At 43.3% G+C, this 20,722-nt stretch overlaps 1 protein-coding gene across 4 annotated transcripts in view; it reads right to left on the minus strand.

The window, feature by feature from the left end:
• The window catches only part of RABEP1 (rabaptin, RAB GTPase binding effector protein 1), a 106,608-nt gene that overhangs the window by 51,375 nt on the left and 34,511 nt on the right, over positions 1 to 20,722 (minus strand). For 3 of the 4 annotated variants that reach the window (XM_030295542.2, XM_032595719.1, XM_032595720.1), the window contains exon 2: positions 10,980 to 11,108. The exons of the other annotated variant lie outside the window; for it this stretch is intronic. In XM_030295542.2, the coding sequence (XP_030151402.1) occupies positions 10,980 to 11,108 (129 nt within the window). The remainder of the gene's footprint in view (positions 1 to 10,979; positions 11,109 to 20,722) is intronic. 4 annotated transcript variants of the gene reach the window in all.

Genomic DNA, 20,722 nt, shown 5'->3' on the forward strand with positions numbered 1-20,722 from the left:
AAATTGAAACACATAAAATTTACCACCTTAACCACTTCTAAGTGTATACTTCAGTGGTGTTGAAAGTTATTCACACTGCTGTACAACGAATCTCCACAACTCTTCACCTTAAACAACAGAAAGTACACCCATGAAAAACTCCCCCTCCTCCAAGCCCTTGGCAATCACATTCTACTTTGTTTCTAGAAGCTTAACTATTCTAGATACCTCATGTAAGTGGAATCACACATCATTTGTCTTTGGCTGGCTAACTTCACTTTGTAAGGATCATCTTCACAGCTGAAAAAAATTTGACGATGCCCAAATAAACATCCAGTCAGTGTTGAAAGTCGGGTTGTCTACAAAGTTTTTTTCAGCAGTTCAGGCCTTTGAGTCAAAATCCAAATGAGGTCCATACGCTGGTTAGTTAATGTGCATTTTAAGTCTCTTCTGGTCGATGGGTTTCCCTTGCATCTCTCTCTTCCTTGCAATTATTTACAGAGTAAACCAGGTGGACCTCGGAGCCTCTCCCAGTCTGGGTACCACTAACTGCATACCTACGACGTAGTTGAACTACGCTCCTCTGTTCATCGTGTTTCCTACAAATCGGCGGGGGGGGGTGCGGGTTCAGTACAGTAGGGCACCATCCTCTTGGCCCTATCCTTCCTTGCACAATCGAAGACAGTTTAGAAGTCCGTAAGGGAAAAAACAGAGACCTTGGCTGGAACTGCTCTGAATGTACAGACGGGGAGTTTGCTTCTTTTTTTTTTTTTTTAATTTTTTTTTCAACGTTTTAATTTATTTTTGGGACAGAGAGAGACAGAGCATGAACAGGGGAGGGGCAGAGAGAGAGGGAGACACAGAATCGGAAACAGGCTCCAGGCTCTGAGCCATCAGCCCAGAGCCTGACGCGGGGCTCGAACTCACGGACCGCGAAATCGTGACCTGGCTGAAGTCGGACGCTTAACCGACTGCGCCACCCAGGCGCCCCAGGAGTTTGCTTCTTTACAACACAGAGTCTCTCCACCTACGGATACGGTATCACATTCCATTTGCTCAGGCTTTCTTTCACAGACTTCCACACTGTTTCCTAACTCTCCTCTGTAAAGCTTTTACGCAACCTTGGTTAGACACATCCCCAAGGGGGCTGAACATGCTGATTCTGTTGTCTGCCTTTTATTTTCTTCAGGATTTTTCTTCTACTGCTTCCCTAAATAGTTACTGGTACAGAGAAACATCCCTGATTATTCTATACTAATCTTCATTCCGACGGTGTTGCTAACTAATAGTTCTGACAGTGTGGATTCTCTTGGTTCCTCTATGTCAATAACCATAGACTCCACAGGGAGACAAAACTATCCTTAACTTTCAAAATTTTATAACCCGTTTCTTTTCATTTTATTGCGTTGGCGAGAAGGACCTCTAGTATAATAATGAAGGATTGACAATAGGCTTATCTCGTTTCACTATTAAGTATGATATATGCTACTGGTTTCTAAGAAAACTTTTTCATAGGCTAAGGCAGGCCCCCACCATCCCAGTTTGCTAGGAACTAGTGTGAACTCATTACTAAAGCATGTTAAATTTACTGAGTGTCCTTTTGGTTTTTCTTAATTTGTTAATGTAATGAGTTACATCAACACATGTTCTAATGTCAATCTATCCTTGCATTGCTGCTATGCAACATCACAGTGCAGTATTTTTAAATATTCTACTGAAGTCAACGTTATTTAGGATTTTAAACTCTACGGTCATAAATGAGACTGGTTTATCTATATTCTAGTATTAGTGTTTCTTGTTTAGGTATTAAAGTTATACTAATCCCACAAAATGAAATGGATGGCTTTTTCTTTCTGACATAGCAAATAAAAGGAATAAATTTTCCTTGTAAATTTAACAAGATTTGTCTATGTCTGTGGCATCTTTTATATATAAGAATGGCTTATTATTTTTTTAATGTTTGTTTAGTTTCAAGAGAGACAGAGCACTTGTGGGGGAGGGGCACAGAGAGAGAGGAAGACACAGAATCCGAAGCAGGCTCCAGGCTCCAAGCTGTCAGCACAAGATCCCCATGTGGGGCTGGAACTCACAAACTGTGAGATCATGACCTGAGCCAATGTCACACACTTATCCAACTGAGCCACCCAGACGCCCTTTATTAACTGTTTCTCTTATGGTTATGGTTTATTCAGGTTTCCTAGTTGAGGTAATTTGGGGAATTCATATTTCCTAGGATATTATTCATTTCAACTAAACATCCAAAATTTCTGGCACAGACACATACACAGTACTGTATCAGTAATTGTCTCATTTTCTTAGTTTTTTCACAAAAATGTGCCTTTGATTTTATTGAGCTTGACTGTTAACTTCGCTTTCCATTTAATTAATTGCTATTACTATTTTTTCTTCTTTGTGTTTACTCTTTTTCTAGCTTCTGGAGTTGAACACATGGATAATTTATTCTCAACTTCTCACCTTTTTAATTTTTTTAAGTTTATTTTGAGACAGAGAAACAGCACTCACGTTGAGTGGGGGAGGAGGAGGAAGAGAGCGAGAATGAATGAATGAATGAATGAATGAATGAATTCCAAGCAGGCTCACGTGCAGAGATCGGACACAACTGTCAGATCATGACCTGAGTTGAAACAAGAGCTGGACACTCAACCAACTGAGGCACCCAGGTGCCCCTCTCATGTCTTTTAATAATATAATTTTAATAGATGCTTTTAAAATTAAAAGCTTATTCTCCAAGTCTTGTTTTAGCTGCTTCCCAAGTATCTTTACCGTATTCTCGGATTTTGTGATCTCCATTGTGATATTCTTTAACTCGAGAACAGGAATGCACTGAATTCTTAGTTTCCAAACTTTTAAACAACATTTACATGCTTGTTTAAAATCTTTCCAACAGTGTTCAGTAAGAAAACATAAGTAGCTTGATTTTTTTTAATTTTTTTTTAATGTTTTATTTATTTTTGAGACACAGAGAGACAGAGCATGAGCGGGGGAGGGGCAGAGAGAGAGGGAGACACAGAATCCGAAGCAGGCTCCGGGCTCCGAGCTGTCAGCAGAGAGCCCGACGCGGGGCTCAATCCCATGGACCATGAGATCATGACCTGAGCCAAAGTCGGACGCTCAACCGACCGAACCACCCAGGCGCCCAATTTTTTTAATATGTTGAATCTCTGAGATATATGCATGTAGATAATTTTTAAGTGTTCCTTATTAATATTGAAAAAATGAACTTTTTTGGTTCCTTGGGTACAGAATTCCTAGGTCAAGTCTTTTAAAATTCTGTTGCTCAGGGGCGCCTGGGTGGCTCAGTCGGTTAAGCGTCCGACTTTGGCTCGGGTCACAAACTTTGAGAGTTCAAGCCCCGCGTTGGGCTCTGTGCTGATAGCTCAGAGCCTGGAGCCTGCTTCAGATTCTCTCTCTCTCTCTCTCTCTCTCTCTCTCTCTCTCTCTCTGCTCTTCCCTCACTTATGCTCTGTCTCTCTCTCAAAAATAAACATTAAAAAAATATTCTGTTGCTCAAAGCTATTATATTTTTTAATTTTTTTTGAAAGTCTATTTATTGTAAGAGAGCACATGCATGTGAGCAGGGGGAGGGGCACAGAGAATCCCAAACAGGTTCTGTGCTGTCAGCACGGAGCCCGATGCAGGGCTCAAACCCACCAACCCTAAGATCCTGAGCCAAAGCAAGAGTCAGATGTTTAACAACCAACTGGGCCCCCAGGCGCCCCCAAAGCTATGATCTCTTTACCTGCTGCTGCTGGAGCTAGCAATCGCTACAACGCTAAACACACCCTCTGTGTGCACTCATCAGTTTCTTCTTTGAACTCTATCACCTTCTGTTTACATGACAAGGCCTGGCGATTTTGTTAGGTGCACACGACTTCACGACTGTTGTCTTCTCTAGGTAGACTGCTGCTTTCATTATGAGACAGTCTTCTATATCCCTTCAATACCTCTTGCTTAAGCCCCAATCCTGTTATTGTCTCATTTTTTTTTTCTACTTTCTTCCTTTAAAGCATAACATGAGCTATGAAGTTTTTTGGTGTTTTTTTGTTGTTTTTTTTTTTTTCACAGCCGGACTTCTCAGTTTCTATATCGGGATCGTGTCTTCCCGTCCTGCCTGCTCCGTTTACTCTTCTTTTTGCAAATGTTCTCTTTACTCGCTCTTCTGGTGATTTGTGTGGGTGATAAATGCTCTTAGTTCTTATATGCCTGAAACACCTGTATCGCTCTCATTCTTGAATAATTTAGCTACATTTTAGGTTGAAATTTTAGGTTGAAAATGACTTTTCTCTGCACTTTAAGGATCTTATTTCGTTGTCCCCTGGCATCTATTTTGCTTGTGTGGTATCTCCCAACAACACAACTATTTCTTCTGTCAGCTTTCAATATTTTCCTTTCATTTGCATGTAGATGGTTTAAGATATGTCAAAATATGAATTTATTATTATTTGCCTACTTGGTACTCAGTATTTATGTTGAGGACTTACTTTTTCAAATTAATCCCTGAAAACTCTGTTATTATCTCCTCAAATATTCTACCCTCCGTCTCTTCCGCTTCAACTCTTTTCAGAAATGTGTTAGAGGCTCACTTTATCCTCTATGTCAACTGCTCTTTGATGCTTCGGTCTCTGTCTCACTGGGAGGGAGAACTCCCAAATACTGTTTCCTAATTGAACAACTAAAATCTCTGTGCCTTACCTACAATTTAAACCATCTATTTACCTTGTTTCAAGTTGTGTGTTGTTTCCAAGATTCCTAATGGCTTTTAATTTTTTTTAAGACACTCTAGTTTTATTTCCACATCTAGAATCAAGCTTATGACAAAGATCTTCCTTAACCTAGCTTTCAACTACTGAAAGAATCTCTGGTTAATTAGCATCAAAGCTTTACATAAATGATCACCACATACAAAATCGTTCTCAACATGCTAGAAAATGTCATGGTCTCCTGGTGGTTAATGCGGGCTCTATTCCTACAATTTTCCTTCAAATCCAGAACGCTATGGCCTTTGGCGTGCCGCTTCACGTGACAGGCTGCACCTTACTGCCCAAGACCGAGGATTTTCGAAACACAAACTCTGCTGCGGTGCCAACCTTTGTACTGAGGCTGGCTAAAGAAGAAAGCTAAATCGAATACTTTTTTTGAAAGCTAAATACATTTTCTTCAAGTTCAACAACAGACAAGCAACAAAGCTTTCAGAAATATCTACAACATTCGCAGTTGAAGTCGGCTGAGCAAAGAGCGGGCGCTACGGCAGGAGCGCAAAGGTAACAATCTCTCTCTTTCGCATTCCTCACTGCCGTCCGGACTCCTGCCCAGCTGTTCTCCAAATAGCACGGCACAGCCACTGCAACACCAGGGCAGAAGCCGTTCCCATCCGTCAAACACGGATGCTCGGACTTCCAGAGTTACAGCGCCTGCTTTGCTGAAAGAGAAAACAGACAGGCTGTTGAACACGTCGAACCCACGGCTCACGCCGCCTCCGCCTGCGAGAATCGTTAAGACTGGCTTTGCGTGTCACAGCCGGCGCCACAGAACTGCCTGAATTCGATTCTGATTATGAAACAGGCAAACAGCCACGACAGAAACTGAATCAACATTTACAGTTTACACACTATGCGTTTTCCCTAGAAATGACACCAAAAACTCTCAGAAAGGTCACATTATTCCTTTTGAAATTTTGTAGAAAGTCACCCGTTCTCTGTGGCCCACCGAGCTCACAGAGGACTCCAGACAGCACAGAGGGACGCCCCCACACAGCTTATGTATCAGGTGGAGATGTAGTTAAAGCGATGTTAACGCAGCAACTACGTTTTCTGATGGGATCCACGTGACAAGCTGTCCAGAGCGGATATAAAAACGGTAACTGATCACGTAGTTCAGGAATGAGAGGTTCTTGGTCATTTTCATGTCTTCCGAATTTTACAGAAAAGGCCACTTTATAATTGAAAAGAAAAAATAAGAAAGGAAAGGAAAACCCTAACAGCTTTATCTGGGGACAGAGAAAAACAGGAAATAAAACAAGCAAACGCGGGGCAAGATTAAGCTGAATTGACTGAATAAGCAGAGACTGAAGGAAAAAGGAGGGTCCGCCTGCGGGGCCGCGGAAAGAGGGGCCGCCAGCCAGCCCGGCAGCGAGCTCAACTGCTCACCAGAGGAAGCACTGCCGGGACGTCGTACGCACACACGGAAGGCGCCACACGTCACCTTGACAAGGACACACCGCTGCACAGGGTCGAAAGCGGTGCCTCGTCAACTCAAGGTTAGAACAAGTTTGAGGAGGGAGCGTTAACAAAGAGAAACACACTGAAGACCCAGACGTAACTTTTCTCAAGACACACAACATATACTCAAACAATGATGCTGTGCAAAATGTATCATCTACCCCAGTAGACTACACTTTCTTGAAGACGCAAACCCTATCTCAGGCGTCCCAAGCTCTACGGTGACGTGCAGAGTGCCACCAGGCCCAGACAGAACACCAGCCTTCCCAACTCCTCGTGAGCCTACGCAGGAACAAAATCAAACAGAGAGAGGCCCGCCTACAAGTCACAAGAAAACGGAGCCCCATCCCACACTGTAGTCAGCAAGCCTTTCCAAGTCGGGCCTGGATCGGTGAGGCCTCCTACAAAATGCTGGCTGTCCAACGTCTCTGACCACAATTCACAACAAGGAACATACTTCAGGGCGCCTGGGGGGCTCAGCCAGTTGAGCGCCTGACTCTTGATCTGGGCTCAGGTCACGATCTCTCATGGGACTGAACCCCACGTTGGGCTCCGTGCAGAGTGGCCTGACAGCAAGAAGCCTGCTTGGGATTCTCTCTCCGTCCCTCTCTCTGGCCCTCCCTCACTAGTGTGTGTGCTCTTTCAAAAATAAATAAAAACTTTTTTAAAAATTTATTTTATATCACTCTATACATAACACATATATGTCACTGAAACAAAATATTTCATGCAACTATACTTAACTGAAACTTACAAATATAATATACTGTTATTTTCCTATTTTCCATTTTATTCCTTTTTTTAAAAGTGCTGGTCACTGCCCGCTTAATTTTTTTAATCCATCGAAGGGTTATATAAACCTATAGTCTGAATACCACCACTCCAGGGCAGTGATCTTCAAAGTGGGGAACATGTACGCCTGGGGATATGCGAAGATTTTCCAAGGATTCACAGACACATGATGTCTTAAAGGAATCAACTGCTAGATCCTCACCTCGCATAAATATTCTTCCCCAAAGCACAGCGGTATTTAAGTACAGATTCTTCCCGTCCATCTCCCTTTTCTCGACACCCTTTCTCCTATGTAACAAAAGACGGGTTTCCTGAATGTTCTATGAGTCACTGCCCTGTTGTGTAAAAACTCCTCTGTCGTATCAAATCAGAGGGACGATTTAAAATATCAACATCACGGGGGCACCTGGGTGGCTCAGTGGGTTAAGCGCCCAACTTCAGCTCAGGTCATAATCTCACAGTTCACGGGTTCAGGCCCCGCGTCGGGCCCTGCGCTGACAGCTCGGAGCCTGGAACCTGCTTCGGATTCTGTGTCTCCCTCTCTCTCTCTCTGCCCCTCCCTCACCTGTGTTGTGTCTCTCTCAAAAAGGAATAAACATTAAAATAATGATAATAGGGGCGCCTGGGTGGCGCAGTCGGTTAAGCGTCCGACTTCAGCCAGGTCACGATCTCACGGTCCGTGAGTTCGAGCCCCGCGTCAGGCTCTGGGCTGATGGCTTGGAGCCTGGAGCCTGTTTCCGATTCTGTGTCTCCCTCTCTCTCTGCCCCTCCCCCGTTCATGCTCTGTCTCTCTCTGTCCCAAAAATAAATAAAAAACGTTGAAAAAAAATTAAAAAAAAAACAACAAAAAAACAATGGTTTGAAAAGGAAATTTTAAAAATAAAAAAAAAAATAAAATAAAAAAAATAAAAAAATAAAAAAAATAATGATAATAAAATATCAACATCAGTAATAAAGTGAATGACTAATAACTGGGCAACAAATCTTCTAGCAGGTTAGGTGACTGCAGAGTCTGCTCTCAACAAAACTGAAGGAAGGCTAACTGAGCTGCCAGCCAACAGAGCAAGAGTATTTTCGAAGCTGGGCACTATGTGACTTGACACAGAATTCAGAGAGTTAAGAGAATGGAGTAATATTCACTGCAAAATAGGGGTGCCTGGGTGGCTCAGTCGGTTAAGCATCTGACGCTCCATTTCAGCTCAGGTCATGGTCTCACAGTTTGTGGGTTCGATCCCTGCACTGGGCTCTGTGCTGACAACTTGGCGCCTGCTTGGGATTCTGGCTCTCTCGCTCTCTCGCTCTCTCCCCACCACCTGCACTCTCTCTCTCAAAATGAGTTAAAATATAATAATCATCACTGTAAAATAAAGTTTGTATTTCCATCTACTTATTTATGAGACTAAGGGTTCTCGGCACTCACATACATTTTTTTAAAAATGAAACTTACCCTTTTCTAGAAGTAAATATAATTCACCCAGAGGACAGGACTTAATTGGGAGGGAGACCCAATTATATCTCATAAGACCTACATTTCCAGGGGCGCCTGGGTAGCTCACTTCGTGAAGCGTGCGGCTCTTGATATCAGTTCAGGTCATGATCCCAGGGATCCCTGATCCCAGGGTTGTGGGATCGAGCCCCACGTCGGGCTCTGCACTAAGCGCGGAGCCTGCTTAAGACTCTCTCTCCCTCCTCCCCTCTGCCCCTCTCCCCCACTTTCACATACTCTCTAAATAATCGTCTTCTTAAAGCAAAGACCTGCATCTCCAGTACTTTCTACGCTTTACTTTTTAAATGTGTAAAATATTTATGGAGTGAGCAGCTGCACACTTATTAATAACTGTAATGATGACTCAGTACAGAAGATACTTACATGCACATTTTTCTTTTTCTTTTTTTACGTTTATTTATTACTGAGAGACAGAGAGACACAGAGCATGAGCAGGGGAGGAGCAGAGACAGGGAGACACAGAATCCGAAGCAGGCTTCAGGCTCCGAGCTCTCAGCAGAGAGCCCGACGTGGGGCTCGAACTCACAAAATGCGATCACGACCTGAGCCGAAGTCGGTCGCCTAACTGACTGAGCCAGCCAGGTGCCCTAGATGTGTATTTTTCTTATAGTGAAGTCTGACCAAATGTTCTCTGAATGGCTTTCAAGCACCAAATATTACCAGCGGTTCTCAAAGTGTGGTCCCTGCACCAATAGCATCAGCATCACCTGAAAATGTACTAGAAGTGTAAATTCTAGGATCTCCCAAACCCAACGGATCAGAAGCTCTGGGGGTGGAGACCAGCAACCTATGTTTTAACAAACCTTGCAATTAAATTCCGATGCACACTCGAGTTGGTGTTCCAAAGAAATAAATAAGTAACAACCACCACCACCACCACCACCACACACACGACTTTTTAGAATAAAATTCTGAGGGAGATGTAAACATGAAAACCTAACACCAGGATGGAAAAAAAATATAACATTTCTGCTAAAGAGCTTATTCAAAGTTTTTTTTTTAAATGAATGGTGACAGATATTAAATCACTATGACTGATTCCACTGATACGTTTAAGAGCATGAAGTTTTCACTTAAATTCTTAGTGCTGACAATATGATAGAATCAACATCTTTTAAATTTTTGAATAAAAAACTTGAAACGTCAACTTAAAAAAACGGTGTGAGGGGTGTATATAAATACCTATTTCGTGGAGTGAATACATTTAAAAACAGGACAATCGGGGCGCCTGGGTGGTGGCGCAGTCGGTTAAGCGTCCGACTTCAGCCAGGTCACGATCTCGCGGTCCGGGGGTTCGAGCCCCGCGTCGGGCTCTGGGCTGATGGCTCGGAGCCTGGAGCCTGTTTCCGATTCTGTGTCTCCCTCTCTCTCTGCCCCTCCCCCGTTCATGCTCTCTCTCTCTCTGTCCCAAAAATAAATAAACGTTGAAAAAAAAAATTTTTTTTAAAAAAATAAAATAAAAACAGGACAATCACCAGCCTAGAGCAGCGGTTCCCAAACTGTGGTCCTTGGGCAGCAGTACCGGGGTCACCTGCAAGCTTATCTCAGAAATGCAAATTCTCAGGCCCCACCCCAACATGCTGTGTTCGAACAAGCTCTCCAGGTGACTGCGATCCACGTGACCGTTTGAAAGCCACTGGTCCACACCAGAACACTGGTTCCCAAAATCTGCCGTGCATCTGAATCACCTTCAGCACTGGCTGCTGGACCCTTAGACCAGAGTTGCTGATTCAGGTAAGTGTGAGAGAGGACCCCAAATTTCACACTTGTGACAGGTTTCCTAGGCGACAGCGATGCTGATGCTATTAACACGATCACGCTGTGGGAAGCGCCAGGCTGGACGGCTGTGGAAACCACAGGTCAGTGCCCCACGGGTACCCCTCTCCTTACCCTTCAGATCCAGTCCCCCTCGACATGCTCCCACGGATCTGCCTTGTACACTCTCCCTCCGTCCTCACTCGAGTTCACGTTCTAGGAGTTAAAGATCCGTGTGACTCTGGCTCCTCTTTTACACCCGCCACCCAGGCACAATGTGGGCCTCACGGCGGATACGCCTTCCTGGTAGGCAAGTGAACGTCTGTCGGAGAAACTCCAGGAAGCGTCAGGACGTGGTGTGGCAGGGCTCTTCCTGCAACACCCACGAGCCTGCTCTGCTCTGCCTGGGGCTCCCGCTCAGGTACTAAGGGCACCCAGAGCCCTGTGTCCCAGGATGGCGCAGTCTGCCTGCCTTAAACATCATCACTAAGGTGGACAGACAAGGAAAAACCCGAACGCTGCATTTTTCAACCTGTTTTATCAATTCCATTCTTAACCCTAGCCTCTAAATAGACTTTTATTTTATAATGTAAGTACAAATAAAATCAAGGCTTATTCAATGATAATATTAACATTGTACCACCAAGAAACTCGACATTTTAAGGCAGTCTTAGTATGGGGGGTTAGACAGAGACTTAGGAACTTACCCTCTTTAGCCAAATATAACTCTTTAAATTTTGCTCTCTTTTGATTAAATTCTTGCTCAAGCTGCTGCTGTGCACGTAAAAATTCTGCATTAATTTTTTCCAATTCTGCTACCCGTTGCTGAAGAGAAACTGGAAAAAAAAATACTAGTTAACAAGTAATAACTTTTATTTATAAATTAAATTACAAGAATATGTATTCTAGCTACACATTTCTATAATGAAACAGTCAAGCTTCTTCTGAAGATCCAGTATATTCTAGAAAATTCTAATTTTCACCTCTACTAGACTTAATACACACTACAAATGAATCATATAAAGTGCAACAGCATATATAAGGAGAATCACATAAGGCAAATTTCCCTAAAGAGAGCTTCTCAAGTTCCTTGGTATAACTGACAGAGTGTCAGTCTACTTCTGGAGCTATTAAATACTGGATTACTTGGGCTATTTATCCCGCAAATAAACCCACTGCCAACCTTGCGGGCTCTGGTTCCTCTTGAGCGTTCTGAGCAAAATGTAACGGGCTCTCTGATTAGGACAGTCACAGCAGCCTGAACTACTCTCCCAATTTCGGGATGATTCACTATCATTGCACTAAAATCACAATCGAAAACCCTTCCACAGAGAAAGGATACAGAACCAGACGTTATGCATGAACTCTCAATTACAGGGAGCTCCTCCGGTTTCCAGATTAATGGAGACCATGGTGCGGCAGGGGCCGGGACACATGTTCAGTTCAGGGGCTTATCTTCTGGCCGCAGCTGATTAAATAAATGCCCATCCTGAGCAAACCCAGACATTCTTCTGGTTCAAGCACCGGGTGGGCAATTCAGAAGCACAACCCCACCTCCTCCTCTGCCCCAACAGCAAGCCAGCCACAAAGCAATCACCCTAGTCCCTCCGGGGGACACCAACTGGTCCTAATGCCACCACTACCCAAACACCAAGGCCAGCAGAGGCCCCAGTTCTCCAGCACAAACCACTCCAGTTAATGATGGTTTGCTCACAACGTTAACCGCGATCTGAAATGATCTCTGAAGGCCCTACCTTCCCCCAACCCAGTACTCAATGTAATGGAGAGCTACTTTCATAGTACACAGAAAAAGACTGGGAAAAAATGCACCAATGATTTTAGATAAATCCTAGAGGGACTAACAGATTGGGGCTGATTAAATTTCTTCCATGTGGTTCCCAAAGTTCTCTAGGACTCCTCTGATAATAAAGAATGAACTAAAACCAGTCTCTAAAACCATGTTCCTTCCCTCCACATCTTCAGACCAGCCTCACTACAAATCTGACAGTACGGACGAAATCCAGGTCTGAAAGGGGAAGTGGCTGCTACTCTGAGTTCCACTGTTTGCGATTACACGTAAGGAGTCATTCCGAGGAGCAAGTATCTAGGGTCCTTAAGTCAAAGCAAAGAATGACATCTGGTCATCAGAAGATCTGATGACCTCTGGAGAAAAAGAGGGATGGAGAATCCACTGGAGAGGGAAACAACGCAGTTATCTCGCACTCACTCTCTGAAATCAGGAAGGAAACTTGTTCTCCGTGCTATTTACTTCTCTTGGTATTTTTACTGTCCAAATCCCAGTTGTTAAATAAACAAGTTCTGCACTTAACACTGTAGTATTACTTGGAGCTACTGATGATGTGTGAGGTCAGGAAGAGCGCTGGGGAGCTGGGGAACCCAGAGAAAAGGAAAAGCAATGTCCTCTGTCCTTCCTTTTTCCTAACAACTGCCCGATCCCTCCCCTACCTTCCACCAGAACACGCACACAAGTGGCCGTAACTTTCAACATTACATCTAGGAACTGAAGCCGGTGAACCAATAAAAACTGAAATGCAGCATTCAACGGTGCAGCCACACCTTCGTGTGTCTCCACCACTCCCGGCCTGCCCCGGCCCCAAGTTCAGGCACAGTCCGTGCCCGTGGGCCTGGCCGCCTCTCTAACCCTCTCTCTGGCTTCGGGGGCGGTTTCAAGTCCAGGGATCGTGACCCCCTGGAGGTCACACCCACTGCCTTATTAGCATTTGTTGTTTTAATTAAAATGCTTTAAATCCACCTCAAGTACTTATGTTAATAAGGCACCTGTACAACAAAGAAAAAGGCCAGAACAACTTCTTTTTCTTAAAACAAGACCACCTCTGCTGCTGTACCTGGGGAACCAGCTCGGCCTGCACAAGACAGCAGGAGGGTGCACGTGGGCACGTCCTCTTGCCCGAGCAGCCGACCACAGATTAAACGGAAATGAGCTCTCATCACACAAAAGATTACACAGTTCTCCTAACACAGTCACCAGCAAGTTTACAGTAACTAGCTAACAGCTCATGTTAAAAGGACTCAGCCCAGCATTTAGAAAGAAATTGATAAACATTAGCTGTAATTATTAAACTAGCAGTACTTATCTAACAAAGACAGAAAACAGGCAGAGTGATCAAGTGACATGTATGCAGCCACAAAAGACCAGAAGTCACTTCCAACCTCATGATCCTGACTCAGTTCCCGTGCTTAGACGCCCAGCTCATGCCTGTCCCTATGACCATGAATCTTCATGGCGTCATGAACAAAACTCAGTAGAAACGCCAGACCTCAACAATATTATGCCTTCTGTAACTTAGCGGCCAAGAGCTATTAGTGTATCGACCTTCTTTAACCACTCGACACATTCTGCACACTATTACCTTCGTTTGGGTAATAAGGAAAAGGGGGGCGCCCACTGGCTCCGTTGGTAGTGTGTGACTCCTGATCTCGGGGTTGTGAGTTCAAGCCCCACGGTGAGTGTAGACACTACCTACAAATAAAATCTTTAAAAAAAAAAAAAAAAAAAAAAAAGGAAAAGGGGAAAACTATCTCCTGCAATGGCTACTTTTAATGCTTGACACCCAAAGGGGGAAAGTTGTCATTATCAATTACTCAAAATGTCTGAGATAAGCAACCATACAGAAAGGAAAAAAAAAAAAAAAAAAAGAATAATCTGGTAAATAAATGAAGAGAAGAGTCAGTACCTCTTAGATATATCTCCTTCCCTGATCTTGACATGAATGCAAGAACATGTAATAACCCAAAAATACTTTTAGGTCCTGAGCTGTGTCCCACACTCTTATGTTCCTCTAACACACTGTATTAAATTTGATAAGACACAACAACAGGAGAAGAAACCAGTCTAAGTCAAATAGTACAACAGAATCTTTTTGTTTAAACATGTTCAAGATCCAAAGAAACACCTATTTCAAGGGAAAAAAAGACGTAACTTCAGTAAAACAAAAGACCAAGCACTTTCTGTAACTCAGAAATCTTAATTTGTGCATAAATGGGTAAAATGAAACTATTAAGTATGGTAGGAGTGTCCATCCCATGGAATAATACCAAGCCAGAAAAATTATATTAAATAAAAAGAACAAAATACAAAATTATACAACAAAACATGAGCTACGCAAAAATACACAGAAAAAAAAAAAAACTGGAAAGAATATGCCAAATTACATTCAGAGGAGCTGCCTCTCTGAATCGAAGGGTAATTACAGTTATAAATTACACTGATCACACTGATTTAAATTAAAAGGTAATGAAGTGACTCATCTTTTTTTTTAATTTTCATGATTATGACTTCATCTGACTGCTACATCCCAATCTCTCTGCTCAAAAAAAGGGCACATAATTTACTTCAGTGATCTTCAAAATGTTTTAACACAATAAATAATCATTTTTTTAAAACTACATTTCTATTTTCCCAGGACAATTTGCTACAATAGATAAATTTCCTAAAAAGGCAAAACCTCTTGGTTTCGGTTTCAGAAGTGGCCTTCCAGCTAGCAAACTGCCTTCTCTTGCTGCTCTAAAAACTCACCATGTCCAACTTCTTTCAGGAATTACTAAAAATGACTATTCCCACACTACATCTACCCACGGAACTGTGCTTTGTTTAGGCTAATATTTCAGTTACAACCCCCCCCCCCCCAGAGGAAACGTGGAGTGGGTGGGGCCAACTGGGAATCTAGGCTTCCCCGAGGATAACTGCGCTGCGGTCAACAACCATTCCACAGTGTTGGAGCAAACGGACGTGGCCTGTGGAATCACTTCGTCCACATGACTGAATAATCGTAATTCTTCAGTACAAGAGAAAGTCGTCATTTCACTTCACACAATCCCACTTCATTCTATGTAATCTCCAAAACATCGGACTTTAGCAACTTTAAGTAAAAAACTGCATCCTTCTACCCTTGGCCATTTACTCACATAAACCAGTTCTGAAACAGAGTAACATCTGGCTAAGAAGTGTACGCGGAACACCTTAGCCCCTCCTTCGGTGAATCAGAGCGAAAAACCTTATTTTGTCTTACTTTTTTCTTTGTTGCAACTCTCAAAGCACTTGGGCGTCCAAATACTTCAGATAAAAGAACACTTTTAAGATGATGTGTTTCAAATAAGAAAGCCAATTGTTTCCTACGTAAAGGTTAGTGGGCATTTGTGTAAACTACCCGAAGACATCATGAATCTGGGAAAGGTATTAACTCAAAGAACAAACTGGCACCAAACGTTCATTCATTCAGAGGGAGAATGAGATCACGACAAAGTATTAAGGAAGAGAATCTTCAACAAGAGAGAAGTGGAATTAAAGAGAAGAAAGGATGGAAAACCTGATGTGGGGGAGGAAAGATGGGGGTAGAGGTGGGAGGAATTAAGAAGACATAAGAATACACTGTCATTTTCAGCCTCCCTAAAGAGAGTGATGATCGAAATTCATGAATAACCACCAGGCACCTGCAGTGTGCGATCTTCTGGGTCTGCTTAAGTTCTGGGTTACTGAGTAGGAACAATCAGAGGATCATAGAGATTACTCTAGTCCAGTATATTTCAGACTGAGCCTCAATCTATTAACGAGTTGTTGAATTTAGTGATTAGCAACCTCTTTAAAACTAATGCAATACAGGGGCGCCTGGGTGACCCAATCCATCAGGCATCTGGCTTCGGCTCAGGTCACGACCTCGCGGCTTGTGAGTTCGAGCCCCGCGTCGGGCTCTGTGCTGACGGCTCGGAGTCTGGAGACCGTTTCGGATTCTGTGTCTCCCTCTCTCTCTGCCCCTGTCCCACTCACACTCTGTCTCCCTCTCAAAAATAAACTAATAATAAAATAATTAAAATAACAAATAATAAATAAAATAATAATAATAAAATAATAAAACTAATGAAAAATAACAAAGTATCAGCAACACACTCGATATGGGTATACGCTGGGGCGCCTGGGTGGCTCGGTCGGTTAAGCGTCCGACTTCGGCTCAGGTCACGGTCTCGCGGTCCGTGAGTTCGAGCCCCGCGTCGGGCTCTGTGCTGACGGCTCGGAGCCTGGAGCCTGTTTCGGATTCTGTGTCTCCCTCTCTCTGCCCCTCCCCTCTTCATGCTCTCTCTGTCTCAAAAATAAATAAACGTTAAAAAAAAATTTTTTTTTTAAATATATGGGTATATGTGGTTTCATGAAATCCGTATCTCAGATCCTCACACATTTATACTGGGTCGTAACAGAAAATGAGATTCCTACTACAGAGAAAGGTCAAAATAGTCTGAAAACCACCACCTCCTAACTCATCCAGGACTCCACTCCTACAATATCACAGACAGGCAGTCATATGGCTTCCACATGAACATAAAACTAGTAACTCACTTCACTGCCTCATGGGGCAGACAGTTCCACTGTGCAGAGATACTAGATTACTAAACTCCCCTCTTCCCTTGGATAACTGGTCATCTATTAGAAACACCTATTTTCAGGGGCGCCTGGGTGGCTCAGTCAGTTAAGTGTCTGACTTCGGCCTAGGTCATGATCTCACAATTTGTGGGTTCAAGCCCCACATCGGGCTCTGTGACAACAGCTCACGGCCTGGAGCCTGCTTCGGATTTTGTGTCTCCCTCCCTCTCTGCCCCTCGTCTGCTCATGCTCTGTCTCTCAAAAATAAACAAATGTTTAAAAAAAAAAAAAAGAACAGAAAAGAAAAGAAATACCTATTTTCAGGAGTGCCTAGGTGGCTCAATCGGGTGAGCGTCCAACTTTGGCTTAGGTCATGGTCTTGTGGTTCGTGGGTTCGAGCCCCATGTTGGGCTCTGTGCTGACGGCTCAGAGCCTGGAGTCTGCTTCCGTTTCTGTGTCTCCCTTTTCCTCTGCCCCTCCCCTGCCCATACTCTGTCTCTCAAAAAATAAAACGTCAAAAAAATGTAAATATATATATGTGTGTGTGGGTGTGTGTGTATATATATGTATATATTTTTTCTTTTTTTTAGGAATAACCCTAAATTGGCTTCCTCAGAGATCTTACTTAGCTCTACCCTACAGAATGAGGAACATGTCTACTATTTGATATCTCACATCTGTCCTCTCCTTTCTTCGCCCGATGAAATACCTCCTGACCCTTTAATAATTTCTAAATTCTTCATGATCTCAGTTGCTCTCCCCACATATTATAGTCAAAATTCTGCACAAAATAGGACACTCTGATCCTAACACATTACCAACATAGAGTGTAGTAGAAATACTGTTATCTAGGAACTATTCCCTTGATAGTGTACCCCAAATTTACCCTAGCTTTCTTTGACCACAACCCCATACTTCCATTCTTAGCCCATGAGATTAATGTGATTCAACACTGTCCTCAAATCCTTTTTGTCTGAACTTCAAACACGCCAAGGCCCCCTCCAACCTACACCTGGTACAGGTGAAGCCATGTGGCAGAGTTCTGTTTTTATTTTTGTTCTTTTTTTTTTTTTTAATGTTTATTTATTTGGAGAGAGGGGGGAGACAGTGTGCATGCGTGCGTGCTGGGGAGGGGAAGAGAGAGAGGGAGATAGGGGATCCCAGGCAGGCATCCCGCTGACAGCAGAGAGCTTAATGAGGGGCTCGAACTCAAGAACCTGAGCCAAAGTCGGACACTTAACTGACTAAACCACCCAAGCGCCCATTTTTGTTTTTGTTCTTAAAACAAAGTTTTAAGTTAGAACCAAAGATAGAGCCCATTAGCACATCACTTAAGATCCGGGTGTAGGTTGATATTAGTATCAAATCACAATTCTTCATCTAATCCATGATTTTGTAACAGTGTAGCCAAACATATTATTCAAATTCAAAGATAAGGGGCACCTGGGTAGCTCAGTCAGTTGAGTGTCCTTAAGCATACAAATCTGGATTTTGGCTCAGGTCATGATCTCACAACCAATGTGAGATTGAGCATCCCTCACACCCTGGGCGTGGAATCTGCTTAAGATTCTCTCCCTCTACCCTCCCCCAGTGTACATATTCTCTGTCTAAAGACAATTAAAAAATAAATAAATAATAATAATAATAATAAAATAAAACTCAAATATAAGCTATGTACAATTTAGGAGTCAGAAAAGAAATTGTGCCTCAACCCAAAGCCAAGCTTTCATTATGCGAACCGGGGCAAAGGTTCAACCTTTTGAAGATTTCATTAAAATAAAACGACACCCATTTTGAAGACTGCCACATGCTCTGAGGATTAGAAATACCATCATACAGGGGCACCTGGGTGGCGCAGTCGGTTAAGCGTCCGACTTCAGCCAGGTCACGATCTTGCGGTCCGTGAGTTCGAGCCCCGTGTCAGGCTCTGGGCTGATGGCTCAGAGCCTGGAGCCTGTTTCCGATTCTGTGTGTGTCTCTCTCTCTCTGCCCCTCCCCCGTTCATGCTCTGTCTCTCTCTGTCCCAAAAAATAAATAAACGTTGAAAAAAAAAAAAAAAAAAAAAAAAAAGAAATACCATCATACAAAAGCAAGTTACACATAACAAGTATCAAATGATACTTATTGTTAACTTCAGAATTTAATAGTTTCAGGTTCAAAATTCTGCTAAAAAAATAGAGATCTTCATTTGGCTCACTTGTTCTAGAGACTCTGCCTAGTCATAACTACAAAATCACTTTATTTCCTAAAATTCTCGTAAGCCACTTGTTCAATAATCTGGTTTTTTTAATGTTCCAGAAATTATATTCAAGCGAAGTTACCAATTAAGACAAGCACGTAAATGAAGCTTTGAGAAGAAGTGAAATATACAAAATAACTATGAACCAAAAAATGGGGATTTCCCTGACTGTTCGGCAGGCAAACAATGAAGCATAAACTATACTCCAGGCTCTATTCCTGCATCACTATAATAAGCCTACAAGGCTACCCTCTACCACGTACTCCCACTTGGCATAAACAACGTACAGCATGAAAAAAGTCTCAGTTGCCAAACAAGAATAACTTCAGAAATAAGCCAACTACACGGCTGAAATAAACTCTGAGCATTTACGAATACTAGTCAAGATATACAAAACCGTGCGAGCAACATCACGTGCATTTTACCAGGTAGCTTTTAAATCGCCTTCATTTCTAATGGCCTGTAGTTCAGCTGCCATTACTGTCGAACGCTGGTGTTCAACAGCTGATACACGTATGCATGGATAAAAATGGGCTGCTAGGGGCGCCTGGGTGGCACAGTCGGTTGAGCGTCCGACTTCAGCCAGGTCACGATCTCGCGGTCCGTGAGTTCGAGCCCCGCGTCGGGCTCTGGGCTGACGGCTCAGAGCCTGGAGCCTGTTTCCGATTCTGTGTCTCCCTCTCTCTCTGCCCCTCCCCCGTTCATGCTCTGTCTCTCTCTGTCCCAAAAATAAATAAACGTTGAAAAAAAAAATTAAAAAAAAAAAAATGGGCTGCTAATCTATTCAGTTTGTACAAACTGGTGTTATTCTATTTCCCAAGTGTTTCAAACACCATATGATGCCAAGCCAGATGGAAAAGCATGACTGCCACTGGACTGATCAACAGATATATCTTCTAACTTTGGATATTGAAATATCTTAGTTGCCACTTACAAGACAAAAAAGGCCACTCAAAATTTAACATCTGGCTTACTTAAGGAAATGGCCAAAGGAATTCAGTTTTCTGCCTGTAACTCTAGGGGCATTCAGAAGCACAACTATATGAGGCCACTCAGGGACGTGGATTAGGACTCCCAAAAATTCACTACCAGTGGAGTTAGATTTAATCCTTATTTTGACACTGAATTTACCAAGTGCTGGTAAGGCTGCTGGTGGGAACACATAACAGTACAATCACTTCCGAAGAGTCTGGCTGTGTCTTATTAGCACACTTACCCTCTGCTCCACCAATCCTACAAACAAACACCTATTTCCACACGAAGATTCGTGTACAAGCGCTCACAGGAGCCTTACTTATAAAAGCCAAAAGTTGGAAACAACCAGTCAGTTAAGCATCTCTTAGTTTCAGCTCAGGTCATGATCTCACAGTTCGTGAGCTCAAGCCCCGAGGTGGGCTCTGTGCTGGCAGCGTGGAGCCTGCCTGGGATTCTCTCCCCACCACCGGCCCGCCCTCTCTCTCTCAAAAATAAACAAACTTAAAAAAAAAAAAGCTGGGTTTAGCCTCCCCATGGTGGAAGAAGTGATGGGGCAAGTGTGGTGGCGGGAGGAGGCGCCCACCCACGCGCCCCTTGGTGGCTCCTCAGGGAACTCTGTTTGTGGTGGCGGTGGAGATACAAAATGGGGCAGATTCTCAACTTGACAGAAAACAGAGCCTCTGCATAAGACCCCAATCAGCCAACACATTAATTTTGGCCTGAGAAGACCAAGCAGAGGACCCAGTCAAGCCTGCCCAGACTTCTGACTTCTGGAATTGTGAGGGCTACTTCAACGAACAAATCAAAGCACAGCTGGTGGAGGGTCCAAAACATCACTACGA

The sequence above is a fragment of the Lynx canadensis genome, chromosome E1 (genome assembly GCF_007474595.2).
Source record: "Lynx canadensis isolate LIC74 chromosome E1, mLynCan4.pri.v2, whole genome shotgun sequence".
Classification (NCBI taxonomy): domain Eukaryota; kingdom Metazoa; phylum Chordata; class Mammalia; order Carnivora; family Felidae; genus Lynx; species Lynx canadensis.